At 42.5% G+C, this 18217-nt stretch overlaps 1 protein-coding gene across 20 annotated transcripts in view; it reads left to right on the top strand.

Moving 5' to 3' along the window:
• Positions 1 to 18217, top strand: part of LOC310685874 (uncharacterized protein) — a 92216-nt gene that overhangs the window by 29541 nt on the left and 44458 nt on the right. For 2 of the 20 annotated variants that reach the window (XM_083458938.1, XM_083458928.1), the window contains exons 1-6: positions 8373 to 8654; positions 10273 to 10431; positions 10897 to 11028; positions 11728 to 11838; positions 12964 to 13062; positions 14274 to 14393. In XM_083458938.1, the coding sequence (XP_083315064.1) occupies positions 8540 to 8654; positions 10273 to 10431; positions 10897 to 11028; positions 11728 to 11838; positions 12964 to 13062; positions 14274 to 14393 (736 nt within the window). In that variant the 5' untranslated portion in view covers positions 8373 to 8539. Of the gene's footprint in view, positions 1 to 7535; positions 7672 to 8263; positions 8655 to 9007; positions 9114 to 9561; positions 9662 to 10272; positions 10432 to 10896; positions 11242 to 11287; positions 11839 to 12963; positions 13063 to 14260; positions 14394 to 18217 lie in introns of those variants that run through there. The other 18 variants (XM_083458945.1, XM_083458931.1, XM_083458930.1 and 15 more) reach the window with 17 other exon arrangements.

The following is an 18217-nucleotide window of genomic DNA, read 5'->3' as shown; positions in this document are numbered from 1 at the left end:
CCTCTCCCAGGCAAGGGGAGCCTTCATCCTCTGCCCGGGAGAGGCTGCGTGCGGCTAAGGCTCCCCCAAGAGCCACACTCCCTTTAAAGAGCGCACGGAGCATATATGCGGCTCTTGTGGACTTTTCCCCAAGGAGGAGAAAGGCAGACCTTCTCCTTCATCGGGGAAAAGCCCCCAAGAGCCACACAAATGCTCCACGCGGCTCTTTAAATGTAGTGCTTACAGAGCCTCCCACCTGCATTCACTCCATAAGATGCACACACATTTCCCCTTACTTTTTAGGAGAGGAAAAGTATGTCTTATAGAGCGAAAAATACAGTATATCTTTGCCAACTTAACTGGCCTTAAGTACCACCTATAGAACATCTTTACAAAATTTTCTTTAATTGTATATGAGGCAGTAAATCATATATCCTCTTGCCAGAGTTTCTCCCATTGCTCTGGATAAATAGTATGTCCGAGATCCTGAGAACATTTAATCATCGTTTCTTTCACTTCTTCTTCCATCAATTCCCAGTCCAATGAAAGATTATATGTTTTGGATAACAATTTCTTGTTATTCTGTATCACTGTGACGTTAAATTTCAAATCCTCTTTTGCAAATCCTTTCTTTTGATCCGAGTTGAATATATTTCTAAGTTGTATATAAAGCCATCTGTCAACTTCATATTGCAGTATCTCTTCATAGGATTTTAATCTGAGTTTCCCTTGTTCATCTTCCAATAATTGTCTACATGTTGGCCAATTTGCCCCCATATTCAGTTTTTTGATAGCATATGCCTCCAGCGGTGATATCCACCAAGGTGTCTGTGGTTCCAAATATAATTTATATTTGTTCCAAACTTTATATAATGCACCTCTTAATACATGACTTGTGAATTCTTTATTGCATTTTACTTTCTCATAATACACATGCCATCTGTGTCTATTATTAAAGCTTTCAAGATCCAATATATTAAATTTTTCCAATCTAATCCAATGTCTTACCCATATTAAACATTCTGCTTCATAATATCATTTTAGATTTGGCAATGCTAATCCTCCCCTTTCCTTTCTTTCTGTCAATAATTTATATTTTATCCGCGGTTTTTTTCCTTGCCATACGAATCTCATTATATCTTTCCTCCATTCTTCAAAGCAATTCTCTTTATTTATAATTGGTATTGTTTGGAATAAATATTTCATTTTCGGCAGGACATTCATTTTAATTATGGAGACTCTTCCCCATATTAATAACATTAATCTACTCCAGGTTTCAAAACCTTTCCTTATTCCTTTCCAAACTTTCTCGTAATTATTTTTGTACAGATTAATATTCTTCATAGTTAGATCTATAACGAAATATTTTGCTTTCTTAACAATCTGTAAGCGAACCTTTTCCTGAAGTTCTTTTTGCTCTTGTTCTTGCATATTTTTTACCTAAGTTTTGTCTTTTCCGTATTCATTTTAAAGCCACACACCTTGCCAAAGTCATATATTATATTTATTGCTTCAGCGATACTTGCTCATGGTTCTTCTGTTCTTAACGAAATATCATCCACAAAAGCCCTGATCTTAAAAACCACTTTTCCCAATGTTATTCCTATGATCTCTTTGTCTTTCCTTATTTCCAACAACAATATTTCTAATGTCAATATAAAAAGGATGTCAGGAATACACACTCTAGATTCCTCTCCCCACCTCCGCAACTGGACAGTTAGCCTAGAGAGAGAAAGAGAATTTTGATAAACCACAGCTATTCCCCCTTCCCAACCTTCAAGTCTGCCCTGATGCTGCCCTGAGTATCCAGGTGGAAACAAGTGGGTGAGGCCCCTGGGGTTCAGATAAGGCCTGTGAGGGGACTTGCATCTTTTGTCTATTCCCTCAAATAAAAGGTTCTTCACTGTGCTCCCTGTTCCAGCTATGCCCCCCCCCCGGGTATTTCCTGCAGCATCATGAAGTGGTTGAAGAGTTAATGTTGCTCTTATTTTAATCTTTTTGAACTTCCTAGATGAATATATGTTATCATGTGGCCACAGAAATGAACTTAACAAATATAATTGAAATCTGCACAGAAATACAAGTTTGTTCCTCTTAAATTCTTTTTCTTTTTCTCTTCTTCCTCTGGCTTGACTAAAAGACATCCTTACTAGAAACTTGAAAGATGGCTGGGTTATATTTTCAAATTCGTTCTATCTGTTTTCTGGTGAGCTACGCTCATGGATCGATTCACAAGAAAGGTGTGAGAGGGAAGGCGCCAAGCTCATTTCTATAGAAACAGTGGAAGAACAGGTGAGCATCAAAGCCAAGTATTGAAAAAGGTAGGGGATCTCCTTGAGGCAAAGGGATCCTATCATCACTATCCAATTAAGAAGTTCCAATACACCTATATGCAGCCAAGACAGCAACTCCATCAGTCAAGCCAAGAGGAGGGTGGGGCAGGGACCAGCTGCTACCATCTGGGGCTAACTAAGGTTTCTTGGTGCTGCTGAACTCTAATAGAATGAAGCTGGTAGTCAGGAAGGAGGTCTTGAAGGAGGAGGAGTAGATACTTGAGGGAAATCTTGTAGATTCTTCCTCTGCTCTTTGAGATGTACTGAGTGCTCAGAAAAAAGGCTTCCCTCACCACCTTAGCCCTCTGGCATGAGAGTATCATGGAGATGACTCTAGAGGAGCTTGCAAGGTATATCCCTCTCCCAGCCCCTTAGCCCAGGAAGAGGCTACTAGGGTGCTGTAGGGCACAGACATGGGTGAGACCCCATCATCAACCCATCAAGCATACCACAACCAGACTGATTCCAATAGCTCTGGAACCAACAAACAAGCATGGATACAGAAACTGAAGTATTTGCTATAGAGGTCAATGTCCAACTGTTCTATGGCAAAGTCGTTTATAGTATCTGGAAATTTTAACTCTGTGTCATGACTGAAACACATATGTAGCCAGTCTCGGTGAGGGCAGGTGAAGTTCCCCTTCACTACAATATTTCCTCTTTGGGATACTTCATTGATTCCATCATCCACCATCATCATCATCATAATTTGGATCAGGGGGACAATAGTGCATATACCATACTTGGAATATTATGTATAATTTTGATCACTGCTTCCACTCAAAAATATGGATTGGACCTTCAGTGGTGACACATGCTCCTTTTGAAATGTGTTTGTTTTATGCCTGTTCAATGTCTGCAAAGGACTATAGTCTCCCAGAGAAAGGGACATTGTCTGGGGAAGGCTCCTCATTCATAGCGATGATTTTCTGTTTTTTTCTTTCTCTCCACTCCTACTCTAGTATTTTATAAACCATGAAGTAAAAAGTCGTAGAAAGTTTTTTTGGACTGGACTCTTTAAAGACAAGGAAGAGCATTGGAAATGGCTATCAGGGAAAGTACCTGAATTCCAGTAAGTTTTTGAAGCAACATTTGTTAATGGCATAAATTCCCAAAACCTGCAGATTCTGTTTACATAATTGATCCTTTCCCTCTCCAAATATATTTTGTCATGTAATTTTCTCTACTACCAAAGACCTACATATGTACTCCTCACATCACTGTCCAGGTGAGTGACTGCTGCTTCTCACTAGTTTGGAGATGCAGGAAGGCTACTCTTTCTGCTTCTCTAACCTAATGAATGCGGTGATTCGGAAGAGGGTGAAGGAATCCTTATAAATGGTTTGTGCTGATTAGCTCAGCTTCAAAAGGACTAACAAGAACCTAAAGCTGAGCTACCCTCTCTTTAGGAAAGTATTTCTACAGTTATCTGCTAGACAATCTGAATAACCAGCAATTTCAAACCTAAAATAATAAGTGCAGATGAAGTAAGTGTGTAAGATATGGTAGATGAATCTCACTCTCTTGTATATAATCACAGACACATAGAAATTTGGAGTTGGATGAGACACCAATGGTCATCTATTGGACGGCTAAGGGAGCTGGGCATGTTTAGCCTGGAGAAGAGGAGGTTAAGGGGTGATATGATAGCCATGTTCAAATATATAAAAGGATGTCACATAGAGGAGGGAGAAAGGTTGTTTTCTGCTGCTCCAGAGAAGCAGACACGGAGCAATGGATCCAAAGGTCAAGAAAGAAGATTCCACCTAAACATTAGGAAGAACTTCCTGACAGTAAGAGCTGTTTGACAGTGGAATTTGCTGCCAAGGAGTGTGGTGGAGTCTCCTACTTTGGAGGTCTTTAAGCAGAGGCTTGACAACCATATGTCAGGAGTGCTCTGATGGTGTTTCCTGCTTGGCAGGGGGTTGGACTCGATGACCCTTGTGGTCTCTTCCAACTCTATGATTCTATGATTCTATTCCAACCCCTGCAAAGCTGGAATCACAACTGAAGAAGCCCTGGCAGATTCCTAATAGTTTTTGCTGTCAGCTGGCAGTTTAGGACAGTTCATGGTTCCCTTTAAGTATCTAACAATTCTTTTCAAGCTGTGTTGATGGATGTACAAGGTCAGAGTAAATTCCCACACATCCACTGCTTGGTATTAGAACAGTGAACTGGACTGGCATTTATTACCAAGACTGGATTAACAGAAGGCTGCTTTAAATTTTACAAGTTCTCCTGGAATAAAATCCAACGACATTCATCTCCATTGATGCGCCCAATACCAACCACTAATCCTTTTTGGCAAAGGTACTGAGTAAACTGTCATGGCCTAAAATTTGCCACTGTTTCTTTAATACAAAAGGAACTGAGTCGGCATGATTCAGAGGCCTACAATGAATCGGCAAGGCCTGCATGACTCATGCAACCTTTCACCTACATATGCCTGTACATATGGAGTGGTCATTGATTGTATGTGGATTGGTTGGATGGTAGAAAGTTGGCTGAGTTTGGTGTGTATAAAAGATTTCGGTCGTTGTTGGAGAAGACTTTTTTTAAGAATAAAAGCAGAATTCTGCAAAGATACTCTTTTGTGCCAACAAGGGTCTGAGGACCAGGTGAAGGAGTCAAAGGAAGTCAGAACCTTTTCTTTTTCAAACACTGACATAAACTTTACAAATGGGCAGTGGGCTTGTATAATACTTGCTGGGAACTTAAACCCTGTTTGCCGGTGGTTCCCAGTTAGCCAAGTACTGCAGACCCCTTGTTTTTCAAAAGCCAAACCATGGGCCACCGTACCTTTGAACATTTTGATATCTCTGCAGCAGTTTTTGTTATGTGAATGGTGTCATGGAGTCCACCAATTGGGGACTGTTACGGAAAAATCTGGGTGCGGGGTTACTCTGCCACCCAGCTCATCGGACTAAGTCCGTGGGTCCCTGCGGAAGAAAAATGAGCTCAGCCGGACGCAGGAGCAAACTGCAGAAGATCCAAGTTTATTGCGCAACAGGTTCAAGGCGAGATTGAACAGCGAGAAAGGGGTGACATGAACTTTTGAAATTTCCCTCCATATCCCAGAATACAGTGCAAAATACATCCCAGTTACATCATGAATACATTAAGAGGTTGGGTTACACAGATTAACATATGGAGGAGGGAGGGGGGAATATGCAGAGAGCTGGATGGAGGAGGGAGGGGGGAATATGCAGAGAGCTGGATGGAGGAGGGAGGGGGGAATATGCAGAGAGCTGGAGATATGCGCAGATAAGCACATCCTGAGAAGACAATGGTCCATGTTTGCATAGTCTGTCACCTGGCATCGCCCGGAGGAAGGGCTTGGCAGATGGAAATAAATGGATATATTGTAGCGAAGAAGAAGGTGAAGAAGACATCCCCCCCCCCTTCCGTATCAGGGACCAATGCTATATGTGATCTTAAAATTGATCAAAGGTCAGATCCAACCCAAACATGTCATGGGAGTTTTTTAAAAAACCTATTAAACCATTATTATTAACAACAATTTAAAAGGTTCCTGGAGAGCTAAAAATGAGGGACTTATAGAATACATTTACAACAGAATTTTAGATCTGTGTAGTGGGACTTGATTCAGTATACAATGGACACTGGAGAATGCAAGGCTTTACTAGAAGTGACAATAAGCGGGGGCTAGCGTGATATTTTTATCAACTATGGATAATTGATTAAACATAGAACCAGCATGTAAGATTTAGATAAGATATATGTGAGAGATAGCATATCATTTCAATCAATCAACTCCATAATGGCTTTGTGGTTATAGATTATATTTTGTATTTCACCTGTAGATTTAGCTATTTTTGTTTCTGTGTAGTGTAGTGTATCCTCATGCATGGGGTGGGTGATGGAGGTGAGATGAGATGCATGAAGGCGGATGCAAATCTAACAAGGTTTTAATATGCTCAGAAAAATCACTACTGTGCTAACTCTGCTATGAGAGAGTAAGGATCCCTCTTTCAAAACCCTCTCTCCAACACCCACAACAATACAGAGCAGATCTGAGGAGGATGTGGGTGCATATGGAGAGGAGAGAGGGCCAGTTCTGTTGCAGAAATGGAAATCCTGGCAATAGCAGAAGTACTGCATTGGATACTGCCCAAAATTGTTAAATAAATTGAATGCAAGTTCTTGTGTGTAACAGAGCCTTCCAAAGGGAGACCTCATTATTATTATTATTATTATTGTAGTTTCCTATGAGAAATTATTTCATATAAGAAGAAGAAAGACAGTCTTGACCCACAGTTCTTCTCCTTCTTCTTCTTTTACATGGTTAGAATTCTAAAATATGGGGAGAAAAATCCATCACAATTGTGGGTAGATGTTAAGAGAGAAAGAGATGAACATTTTTTTAATGGTAGAAGGCACGGGGAGTGGGTGAGGAAGTAAACATCCAATCTTGATTTGTCAGTGCTGCTGTTTCTTTTCTTTTCAGGTACTGGAGTTTATATTCGCCACATGATGAATTGAACCATGACTGCACTGCAATGATCTTTGATTGCTTTGGTGGTTGCTGGATGGCATTAGAATGTCATCTACAAATGCCGTATATTTGTAAGAAGGTGCCAGATGATACTTGGCTCTAAGAAGACACTTTAAGATGAACGAAACTGGATCTCATGATCTCTACACAAAAGCAAAACCAAGAGATCACTTCCAGCCCAATGTTTTAATGCACAATCCACACTCTGCCATCTAGATTATGGGACTCACTGGCATCACCCTCACAGTCATCTTGAAAATACCTTATTCTGCAAGATCAGACATAGATGGCTACAAAAATAAAGAATGGAAGGGTCCAGTCATAGCCTGTTTTCTGTTTAATGTATTTATTTGCAATGCATACCAATATTTGTTTCCTTACTCTGTGTGTTTGATGCCCCATTGACCCTTCTGATCTCCGCCGCCAATACCTTACAAGGCACAGAAGGACAACCCTGCATGCCAGGCAATGAGAATGGGAGCCACCCAACGTTTGGTGTCCCCTTCTAGCAGACTAATCACAAATACAACTTTGGATATTCAGGCACCCTTACTCTCATATAGAGCTAATATTGGGCAACAAACACCTTGAACTGCTCTTGATTTCTTCAGAACTTGGCAGGGGGCATGACTGGGGCCCACACCAGTGTAGGGAAACTGTTTCACTGTCGAACTGCTCTTAGTGCCAGAAAGAGGTTTAGTTGGAATCTTCTTTCTTGTAACTTGTAACCATGGGTCTGGACTTCCAGGTACCATGGGAATGGCAGATGGAGAGTGAGCCTGATCCTTCCAACAGGCTTGATCTTCACGAGGGGGTTACGGGGAGTATTTCGGTAATACCTAGGTATAGATGAATTTTGTTTTCCTAGCTTGATCAAAATTATTTATTATTTCATAGCAGGTATATAGTTAAGAGCTTAGGTGGCTTCAAGCAGCGGGCGCCTGGGGCCCCGCACCCCTTGCACCCCCAGGTAAAGACGGCCCTGCATGGAACACTACCCTTTTTTTCTGGAAAAATAAAACTGGTGGCATGTATGTTTTGATGATGGTACATTCAGTAAACGTACCGTATACTGAACATGTTGAAATTTGACTGCTTCTGTTCCTTTTCTTTGTGCTTTAACTTTGCAAATGAAGATTTACACTAATGCACTTTGCCATATTTCCTGGCACAAGTGTTGAGATAGGAAGCTTTCCAATATTACTAGCAGAGTTTATGGGGAGTAAGAATTCTTCTGGGGGATATGCTTTGAAGGTAAAGTATGTACCCGGCCTAAATAAAAAATAAAACTAACAACTTTTGAAAAAAATAAGCAGTATATCAAATCTGAAATCAACATTTTCCTGTATTTATGCTTTATATTGCATGTTGATTGGATATGATCAGCAGCCAATCAGGAAATGGTATAGCATAAATGGGAGGAGTTTTGGAACGCCTGACATCACAAGGGAGGTGGTTCTTAGCCAGTGGGAAGATGAAATTAGAGAAAAGATTGTTCCATGACAACACCAAGGTATCCAAACAGAAAGAGGTCTGATGGGTTTAACACTTTCCTTACAAGCTATGATAATTGCAGGGACTCATTCCAGGGCCGAAAGGTCACTAAGAGGCTAAATGATAAGGAGCTTTTATAAACTACAGGTGGTTTTTCTCTTTTAAATACTAGAACTTAGGGTCATCCAATGAAACTGGGTGGTGGTACATTATAAGGATGTGCACAGGTGCTGCTTGCCAATGCCCCATAATGGCTGTTTGGCCAATAGCAACCACCAGGCAAGCAAGAGGTTCTTTGGATTCCACTGGACAGAGAATTGACAGACTCTTAGGTAGAGACAAACTTTTAATAATTGGTTAACATTAGCAAAGAAATTAATCAGCAGCGTAGAATAGAGTCTAATATAAAGCCAACAGCAACCGGAAATAACTACAAAGCTAGCAATATAACCAATAAGCAAAATATCTTAGGCAAAAATAATCCTTATACAGATAGCATAGGTTCAGTCACCCCAGCCAATGAAGATTTGGAAGGTTTATCTGGGACACTTCAGGCTGGCAAGTGGACATTCTCTTCACATTCTGGAATGGAGCATAGAACAATGTATCAAGATCTCCCTGTCTCCTTCAGCTGCTGGCCCTTATGTAGCCCATAGTGTAGGTCTCCTGACAAGCTGGCAACAGATGTAATTCATGATGTTAATTCCATTCTCATCCTCCCAGCCTGGGAGTCGACGCACGTGGGCATGAGAGCCTTCATTTGCATTCTTTATCTCTGTGGTTCAGTCATAGTAAGGTTAATTTCCTTGTTCCCAGACAACTGCTTCCTCCTTCCTTCCCCCATGCAGTCAGGTGTTTGATAGCTGGCCAAGCCATGATGTTCCTTTCACTTTTTCTCCAACAGCCATGTTCCTTATATTAAAGCTCCAGCTACATTGCAAACCAGGAGCACCACATTCTGTTTTATTCCCTGGCAATACAGGTGCCCTGCTCTGATTCATGGGCCCAGTTTGTCAATCCAGATCCAGATCATGATCCAGAAAATACAATTTTTGGAAAAACCCATTTACTAGCATATCAAGGACTGCTAGCTCAGATGGCTTTGAAATGGGATTAGACAACAGCCGTCTTTCTTTCTTTAAGCCACAGCATCAGATGTCAGGCTGGGTTTCACAAAAAGAAAATAAAGTGGCACACTTGGGGAGCCTGTGTAACAGCTTCCCTCTGCTTCTTTTCCAGGTCCAGCTCATGGTCTCCAAAGTCTTGCTAGACTCAATTGGATTTACATGCATCCAACTGAGACCAGATCTAGTACTCCATCTTTTCTGATGATCAGGAGGTAGTTATATAATTAAATGTATATACCTTCCATCAAGGATGTGGAGGATGTTATTGGTCTACCTCTCCTGACATCCCCAACCATTGACCATGATGCCTGTGATGGAGGGAATTGGCACCCAGGAACATCTGAAGACCTCAAATGATAATGATAATGATAACAATTTACTATTTATACCCCGCCCATCTGGCTGGGTTTCCCCAGCATCTTTCGGGGCGGCTGCCATCAGATTAAAAACAAAATAAACAAAATAAAACACCACACATTAAAAACTTCCCTAATAGATCCCACACTATCTATTAAATGGTGAACATCTTACTGGAGTCCTGTAAACTAGATGTCCGGGAGTTTAGAGAGGAATAGGATGCAAAATGAGAATGTGCTATATTACTAAAAAAAAAAAAAAAAAATTAAATGCCTTGGAATCCATATGGAACATTCTTTTGGTTTAAAACTGAGACTGATCCAGCAAAAGGAAAAGAGAGAGACGATTCAATTATGTTGGACTCAACAATGTCTTCATGGGAAAGGATTGTCTAATACTGATAGAGGCCGCTTTCTACCTAATGTGCTCATAGTCTTATTCTCCATTTGTTTTTATCTGATTCTAGATTGTTGCTTCACAGACAAAACTGAGAGGATGGAGGAACCAGCACCCGCAAAACCTGCAAAGCCCACAAAGCCCAAAAAACCCACAAAGCGTACAGCACCAGCAGAAGCACCAGCAGAAGCCCCAGCGGAGGCAGAACCACCTGCAACTATAACTGATGGTGTGTATACAGCGCAGTCATATGGGATGAGGTTTCTCATAAAGTAGAGGAATGCACAAGAAATGCACAGCTTCCGTCTGCTTCTTTTCCAGGTCCAACTTGTGTCTCCAAAGTCTTTTGGGATTTTTTTTGTAAATTTATTTATTTGGTTTTGCAAATTAAAATTTTACAATCACATATCAACATACAAAATACAAACAAGATTCCAGAGAATTTCCTGGACTTCCCCCTCCCCTTTGTGGGTCCTATTGTTAGTCATTTCCTCCTGCATCTTTTATAATAATGCAAACATTTACATTTCTACATGTGTATCTACTTTAAAAATTATGTTATTGTAATAGGGAGATTAAGTGCAGGACAACAAAAGTGAATTCTGTGAACTTTCATGCTTGACAAGAGACTTATACTCCAACCAATGTGTTCATACTCTTATCCTCCATGTTATAATGGCTTGTTGTTTCACAGAAAAAACTGAAAGGGTGGAGACGCCAACACCCGAAAAGGGTGCAGAGTCCATAGATAATGAAGCACCCAGAAAGGATTCAGCAACAACAGCAGCAACAGCAACAGCAACAGCAGCAGCAGATGAAACTGGTGGTCTGTATACAGCACAGTCATATGGAATGAGGTTCTGATAAAGTAGAGGAAGGCATGGGAAAGAGAAGTTGATGGAGAGCCAGGCAGGGAGGGGAACCAGTCAGGTTGTGCTAGGGAGGAGTGCAGAGAAAAGCACACAAAGCTCTTTGGGTGCCAGAGATCCACTAATCCCCACAGAAACCCCAGGATTCAGCACACTCTTTGCTGCTGGCTGTGGTGTTCCTTTACTCTGTGCAGCCAGGAATTGCTCTACCATTAGGCAGAATAAGGTAGTTGCCTCAGGTAGCAGGTGCTGAGGTGGGCAGAGATGGGTAGACCACACAAGCTGCGCTGCACCTCCTCAGTTAGTCTGCTGCCCCATCGGCAGCATCCAAATAAGAGCCAATGGCCAGCCCAGCCCAGCTTCTGTATGTGGCATTATGTGCACAGAGGGAGCATCTTGTCATTTGTTTGGGGAGCAGAAAATCATTTAGTACCAGACGCTACTGTTTTCTGATCCAGAAATTGGTCAGAAAATTTTCCTCAAGCAGCAAGGCATCTCGCTTTGCTTCCTCCACCTGCTTACCCACCCAGATTACCACCCCTTGAACAGTTGACTGTCTCTGGCTGATGGCTGCCACAGCATATGGAACCCTTTTTCCTGGGTTGGGAATGGTATGTTGGCTCCTGATGGCTAAAGCAGAATTTTCTTTCTTCTAGCATCTGGTTTTCAGAACGTGGTTGCTTTCATCACATCTCCAACGGGTGAAAGATTTGTCGTACTTGAGATTTTCATCCTTACTGCCATGACACTGCTGCTTTTCCTTCTATGTAAGTACATAATTAGCATACTTTGCAACTAATGTCATGTGCTTTGCTTAAATGCCAATAGCATTTAAATGCCAATAGCATTTCCAAAAAGAGATGGCAGGATCCACCTTCCATTTACCCATTTCACCCTTCTCTTTGATTTCCGGGGATGAGTTACAGCTGTCAACATTGAGAGCAATGACACTGTTTTGTTCTCCCTGAATAAGTGAGTTCCAGCTCTTGGAACAGAAGCACAGGCTGACACAAGTCCCTGGAACACCCTGGACAAATGCCTTTCCCAGTTGCCATTTTCTGCTCCTTTCCCAACTAATCCTCATCTGCTGGGAGAGAGCCCTCATTCCTGATCCTCTCCACCCTGCCCTCTGCTAGGGCTACAGTCCCTTGAAGGAAAGTGCTTGGGGAAAACAGGCTGCAGAGGATAAAGTGGGTGGGTCCAGAGCCTACCTAAATATCAAGATATATGCAGGGCCTTTTTCAGCCAAAATTCATCAGGGCTCAGTTCCAGCCCTTCTCAGGTGGGCTCTGTTGCTAATCTAAGAGAACAAGGGAGATATTCAAGGTGCGTTTGCCACCTCTTTCTCCAGAAAAATAGCACTGGATAAATGAACACATAACCTATTTGTAAACTAGTTCATTTTTAAAGGGCACTCCAAAGTAAGCAAAGCTCGGGGGGAGGGAACCAAATGATCCAAGACTTTACATATTTTAAGCAAGCGGCAGGGCATGAGGCAGCTTGGCAAATGCAAGTCGCTAGGACAAAGAGGGCAAGTGTATCTAGACACCAAAAAATCTAAAGCTTTCAATGGAAGGCCAACTATCTGATGACAGAAGCAACAGGCCAAATGGAAACAGGACTTCAGACCAGCAGGGAAGCCACAATCAAGGCATCGGAAACACCAATATAAGGGCTGTGAGCAGAAAATATTAATAGAACTCGGATTTATGTTTTTGTTGATTTGATTTTTTATTCAGCCTTCTCCCTAAGGTCCTGGAACATGTTACAAGTCAGTATTTAAAATTCAATAATAAAAGCAGTTTGACACCAAGTATCCCCTCCCCCAGCTCATCAGACTAGTAAGCTAGAACACAGTTCCTTCATTTCATTTCTACCTACCTCCTCCTTAGATCAGAAGGAAATGAAAAAAAGAGTGGAGATTGAAATGGCAATGAACATGATTCGAAACATTGTTGTTGGGATTGATTCAAACTATAAGGAAAAGGATGGTAAGCATTTTATATACAAATCCTCACTTTTGCTAGAACGTGTTTAGTTTAAACAAACTTCAATTCCTTTAGTAGATAGGTAGCCGTGTTGGTCTGCCATAGTCAAAATAAAAAAATTCCTTCCAGTAGCACCTTAAAGACCAACTAAGTTAGTTCTTGGTATGAGCTTTCGTGTGCATGCACACTTCTTCAGATACATATGTATCTGAAGAAGTGTGCATGCACACGAAAGCTCATACCAAGAACTAACTTAGTTGGTCTTTAAGGTGCTACTGGAAGGAATTTTTTTATTTCAATTCCTTTAGTTCACTTTAGGATTCATATTGTGTGAGCAAAACACATATTCAATGAAACTCATCACCCAATAGAGTTTATCACGGTTTCATTGCTCAGCAGGAAGAAAAGCAGATGGTTGTGATTCTCACATCCCCCCACTAGAAATGCTGTCCTCTCCCATCACACTGTTAATTCACAATGTTTGTGCTAGTGCTAGATTTTAGCATTGGCACAAGGGAACTTTGCCCCCACTTCTCCCTGCATGCCATCACCAAAACTGCCCCCCAGGGTGGGGAAAACGTCAGAACAGATGGGAAGAGAGGGAATGCGACTGAAGATTGCATTGCACAAGGAGAAATCCTTGCAGTGGCGTAACGTCCTGCTTAGTTCTCTGTGGAATGCAACTCAATATTCATCAAAAAGAGAGTTTGGGTGCCTGTATTTTCTTAGATTTCAGAAAGCATAATTGAAAACCGTAAAGTAATCTTTGTATATTTGGCTTTACTGTGGGACTCGAGGTGGGAATAATAATAATAATAATAATAATAATAATAATAATAATAATAATAATTTATACCCTGCCCATCTGGCTGAGTCTCCCCAGCCACTCTGGGCGGCTCTAGCCCAGAGTTCTGGAATTGTTTTGTGACCCTGTGATTCCCAACAGAAAAGGAGGACAAAGGAGGGGAATATAAAAGATACTTCATGAGCCACTTTTAATATAAAAGTATAGGATAGTGGATTTCATGGGTCTTTGATGTAATCCAGCTGCAGGGGTCTTCTGAGGCTTTCCATTGGTGATCTCATCCAAAGAGAATCAAGTCTGCCCTCATATTCATAAGAACCCCATCCTGGAGCTCTGCTTCGTGTTTCACGCTAGAGTGTTCCAAAATGTTTGAAAATGGTTTCTTAATATTTGCAGATTGTTATTTCAGATACTACTGCCTTAAACTGTTTCAAACCTTTAGACTTCCAAATACTCGCTGCAGCTCAAAACTTATCAGAGGAAGTGCGGTATCTTGCCAACAGAAATGATCAACTGCAAAAGGAAATTGGTAAGCTACCCTATGATGCTGAAGAATTGTAGCGCAGTGGGAACCTGCCCTGAGTCTGCACCAGCTGAAAGGTGTGAAAACTCTTACTACCAGAGCAGAGTGGTGCCCTTCTTTGCACCTGGTCACCCTAGGGAAACATCAGAGAAATTCAGTTCAACTCTCCTGATCTGCTGGATTGATTTAGCTTCTATGGTGAGGAAAGAAAAGACTGCCATTCTTTGCTATAGAAGAGACAATCAAAACAGGTCAGCTAAAAGACCTGTCCTTTATTATATTCACCCATGGGAGAGAGATTCTTGAATAGCACTCCCGAGGCAACTTCCACCAACTTGGTCAGAGAGACTGCTGGGCAGTGGGGTGGTTGGTGCAACAGCAAAATTTCTCCCCAGTTTCACAAGCCCAACATGAGAAAGAGGTCCTCAAGCCCCCTCACATAGTGAATTGGCTCATTGGCATGTGGGTTAGAATACCTGTGGACAATAGCAATCCTCTCTCTACCACGGGCCTGATCTGTTGCCACAGCAAGTACTCAGACCGCCAAAGCTATGTCAGGATAGGGTCCTCCATTTATCTGCACAGGTCTCTAAGGTGGGCTCTCCTTCACTGGAAACACTTCCTAAATAGGTAATGAATTTTAGGTGGGTTTCCCAGCAAGCAAGACCCAGTGATAACAGCAAGAACCTTTTATTGAACTAACAGAACTGGACAACAGGGGCAAAGCAAATGCTTACAGACATTTCTGAAAGCCTAGGCCACTCCCACTCTCATTGTGCTTGTCTGCCTAAACTCCCAAGCTGAGAATCATAACTGAGAGTTTAAGGGCCAATGGCAATAGCCCAAATCCTGAAATGTCCTGTGATTGGATATCATGTATCTAATCAGAACCCAGGGGCTCAGAATCCTTAGTGCAGACTCAAGCTCAGGCAAACACAGACCACTGAATACATAACACCCCTCCCAACCTGGGAGAAGAGGCAGTGGAAGAGGACTGGAAAAAGTTTAAGGACTATTTACAAAAACATTGTAAATTGTATGAGTGTTAAGAAGGATGCAGGACTGAAACCAACACGGCACCAGAAATTTAGTTGAAAGAAACATGAGAATAAGCGAGATTTGAGAAGTAAGATAAATTTTGGAATAACATTATGTCTAAATTAGGTATCTAAGTATTTGATAAAAATGTTTAAAGGTGGGGACATAATATTTGAAAACTACAAAATAAGAGTTGAAATAAGGTGATAAATTGCTGTTTATGATTCTATAACTGGGAACGCAAGAATGGGAGATGTGAGGAAGTCCAAAAGCTTAAGAAAGATCGATGTTGGATATTTGATTTTGTGTTGTTTTTGTTACTATATGTTATTCTTTTTGCTTTTTTCTGTTATCTTTTGTCTGTTGTATTTGGGTGAGGGTGTTATATGTGTTTGGTGAATTTAATGTTTAAAATCTTTAATAAATATCATTAAAAAAATATATGAATACATAACACGCCTCCCTCTTAGGCACAAAACCGCATCCCCGTCAACACACCTAGTCATCAAAGTGGTGAGGGCAGTGCCTCACCTTCTGGAAGTGGTGAAGCTCGTTGCCTTGCATCCTTGGGGATGCCAATGAAGCTGCAGCTGGTGTCGTGGGTGTCACTGATGTCATTGACTCTGCACTGTCTGGTGGTGCAGTGTTGGGGCCCCATTCCTCAGCCCTACCCTGGGCCACTGGGTTCTCATCGGATGCATCAGTCTGTGAGCCAGGCTGATCGTTCACCTTGTCCCTGTTCTTGGGTGTGGGAGCAGTGACTGGAGCTGGGACATCAGCCAGATGGTGGGGTGTTTGGTCCACATGCTGGCAGCGGACCTGAGCATTTGGTGTGGCAGCCTTGTAGGAGCCTGGCCCAGTGCCCTGGTAACAGCGGTGGAGAGCAAGGCAGGACAATCCCCATAGTTCTGGATGTCGACAGGGTCATCAGGGGCAAAGGAACTGGGGGCCGCTGGAGCCTCTCAGCCAAGAGGTCGATCAGATGCCAGATTAGGGTGCAACCAATCCAGGAGTAATGCCAGTTTCGAGTTCATAAGGAGCTCTGCTGGGCTTCAACTATTCAATGCAGAGTTTGAATGTGCTGCTGCTGCAGGAAATTCCCTTGGCAATTGTTCCAGCCCCCGGGGCAATCCAGTTGAAGGATTTCATGATGGTCCTCATCATTCTCTAAGATCGCCCATTCGTAGAACGGTACTGCTGTGACATGCTGGATTAGGTCGTAGGCCATGAACTTCTGTAAATTGGCTGACATGAACTGTACTCCATGATCAGACATGATGTTGTCTGGCAGGCCGTGTATGGTGAAGAAAGACCCGCAGCAGGGCCCAGATGACGATTCTGGAGGTCATTGCTGACACTGCCACCACCTCGAGTCACTTTGACAAGGAGTCCACAATGATGAAGAATGTCTGACCTTGATATGGGCCAGCAAAATTAATATGGAGTCTTGACCATGGTGTGTGTGTTATCTCCTACTGTCGGATTGGGGCCTGAGGCATGTCTAGTTAAGACTGGCAGTGCTGGACTCACTCTTCTACTGCAGAATCAATGCCTGGCCACCAGATGTAGCTACTGGCCAGAGCTTTCATATGGACAATGCCTGGGTGACTCACATGGAGAGCCTCCAGCACTCTGGTCCACAGCTCAGCAGGGATCATGACCCGGTTTCCCCACAGAAGGCATCCCTTGTGGACTGACAACTTATATTGCCGGGAGACAAATGGGAAAAATTCTGCATCAAGGCAACCCACTAGCAACCCCCTCCACACCCAGTTGAGGACTCGAGAGATGGCGCGACGCTTCACCAAGTGTGTGGCCACATCCGTGGCATGGAGCGGCAGCTGGGGCAGAGTCTCTAGCAGCATCACACTGAGGACTGGAGATGGGTCGGAGTCTATGCCTGGCAAAGGCAGGTAGCTTAGGGCATCTGTGTGGCAAAGACTCTTGCCATGGTGGTGTTGCAGCACATAGTCATATGCCTTGAGAAAGATGGACCACCTTAGCATCCTCAGGGACAGGATCTGGGGCGTCTGCTATGCAGGAGCGCAAAGGCCCAGCAAAGGCTTGTGGTCAGTCATGATCGTGAAGTGGTGGCCATATATGTAGTCATGGAACTTCTTCACTTCTGCCACAATAGCAAGGGCCTCCATTTTGATTTGGGTGCAATTGCATTCTGTAGATGACTAAGTTCTAGAGTAGAATGCATTGGGGGCCTCCCACCCATTTGGCAACTAGTGGCTCAGGACTGTGTCAATTCCATATGGAGAGGCATCACAGGCAAGCACAACGGGCTTGGTCTCATCAAAATGGGTAAGGACTCTTTCAGGGGAGAGCAGCTGTTTGACAGCATTGAAAGCAGCCTTTTGAGCATCGCCCCAGATCCAAGGAGATTTCTTGTCCAAAAGCCAGTGCAGGCCCTCCATGATTGCAGCCTTGGGTGGAAGAAAGGAATGGCACGACTGGATAGCATGTATTGAGTCAGAACACAGGGGCTCAGAATCCTTAGTCCATATTCAAATTCAGGCAAGCACAGAGCATTGAATACATAATAGGTAAAGTGATTATAAAATAGCTTATAAAGCTTTAGATGCGAAAGCAGAGAAGGGGAACAAATGCAGATTGCGTCACTTGTACAAGTGAAGGATGGTCAGTACCAAAACACACATTTCATGAGAGTTGTATAATGCCATTTCCCCTCTTTTTCTTTGATGTTGGGAAAAATGATTGCCTTTAAAGAAATTATGCCAAAATCAGACCTAAACCCTGATTGAAATGGATCTAGAAAATCAGTT

This window comes from Podarcis liolepis (genome assembly GCF_965112155.1).
Source record: "Podarcis liolepis genome assembly, chromosome: 9".
Lineage (NCBI taxonomy): Eukaryota > Metazoa > Chordata > Lepidosauria > Squamata > Lacertidae > Podarcis > Podarcis liolepis.
The sequence above is the reverse complement of the archived record's forward strand: the minus strand, read 5'-3'. Positions and strand labels throughout refer to the sequence as shown.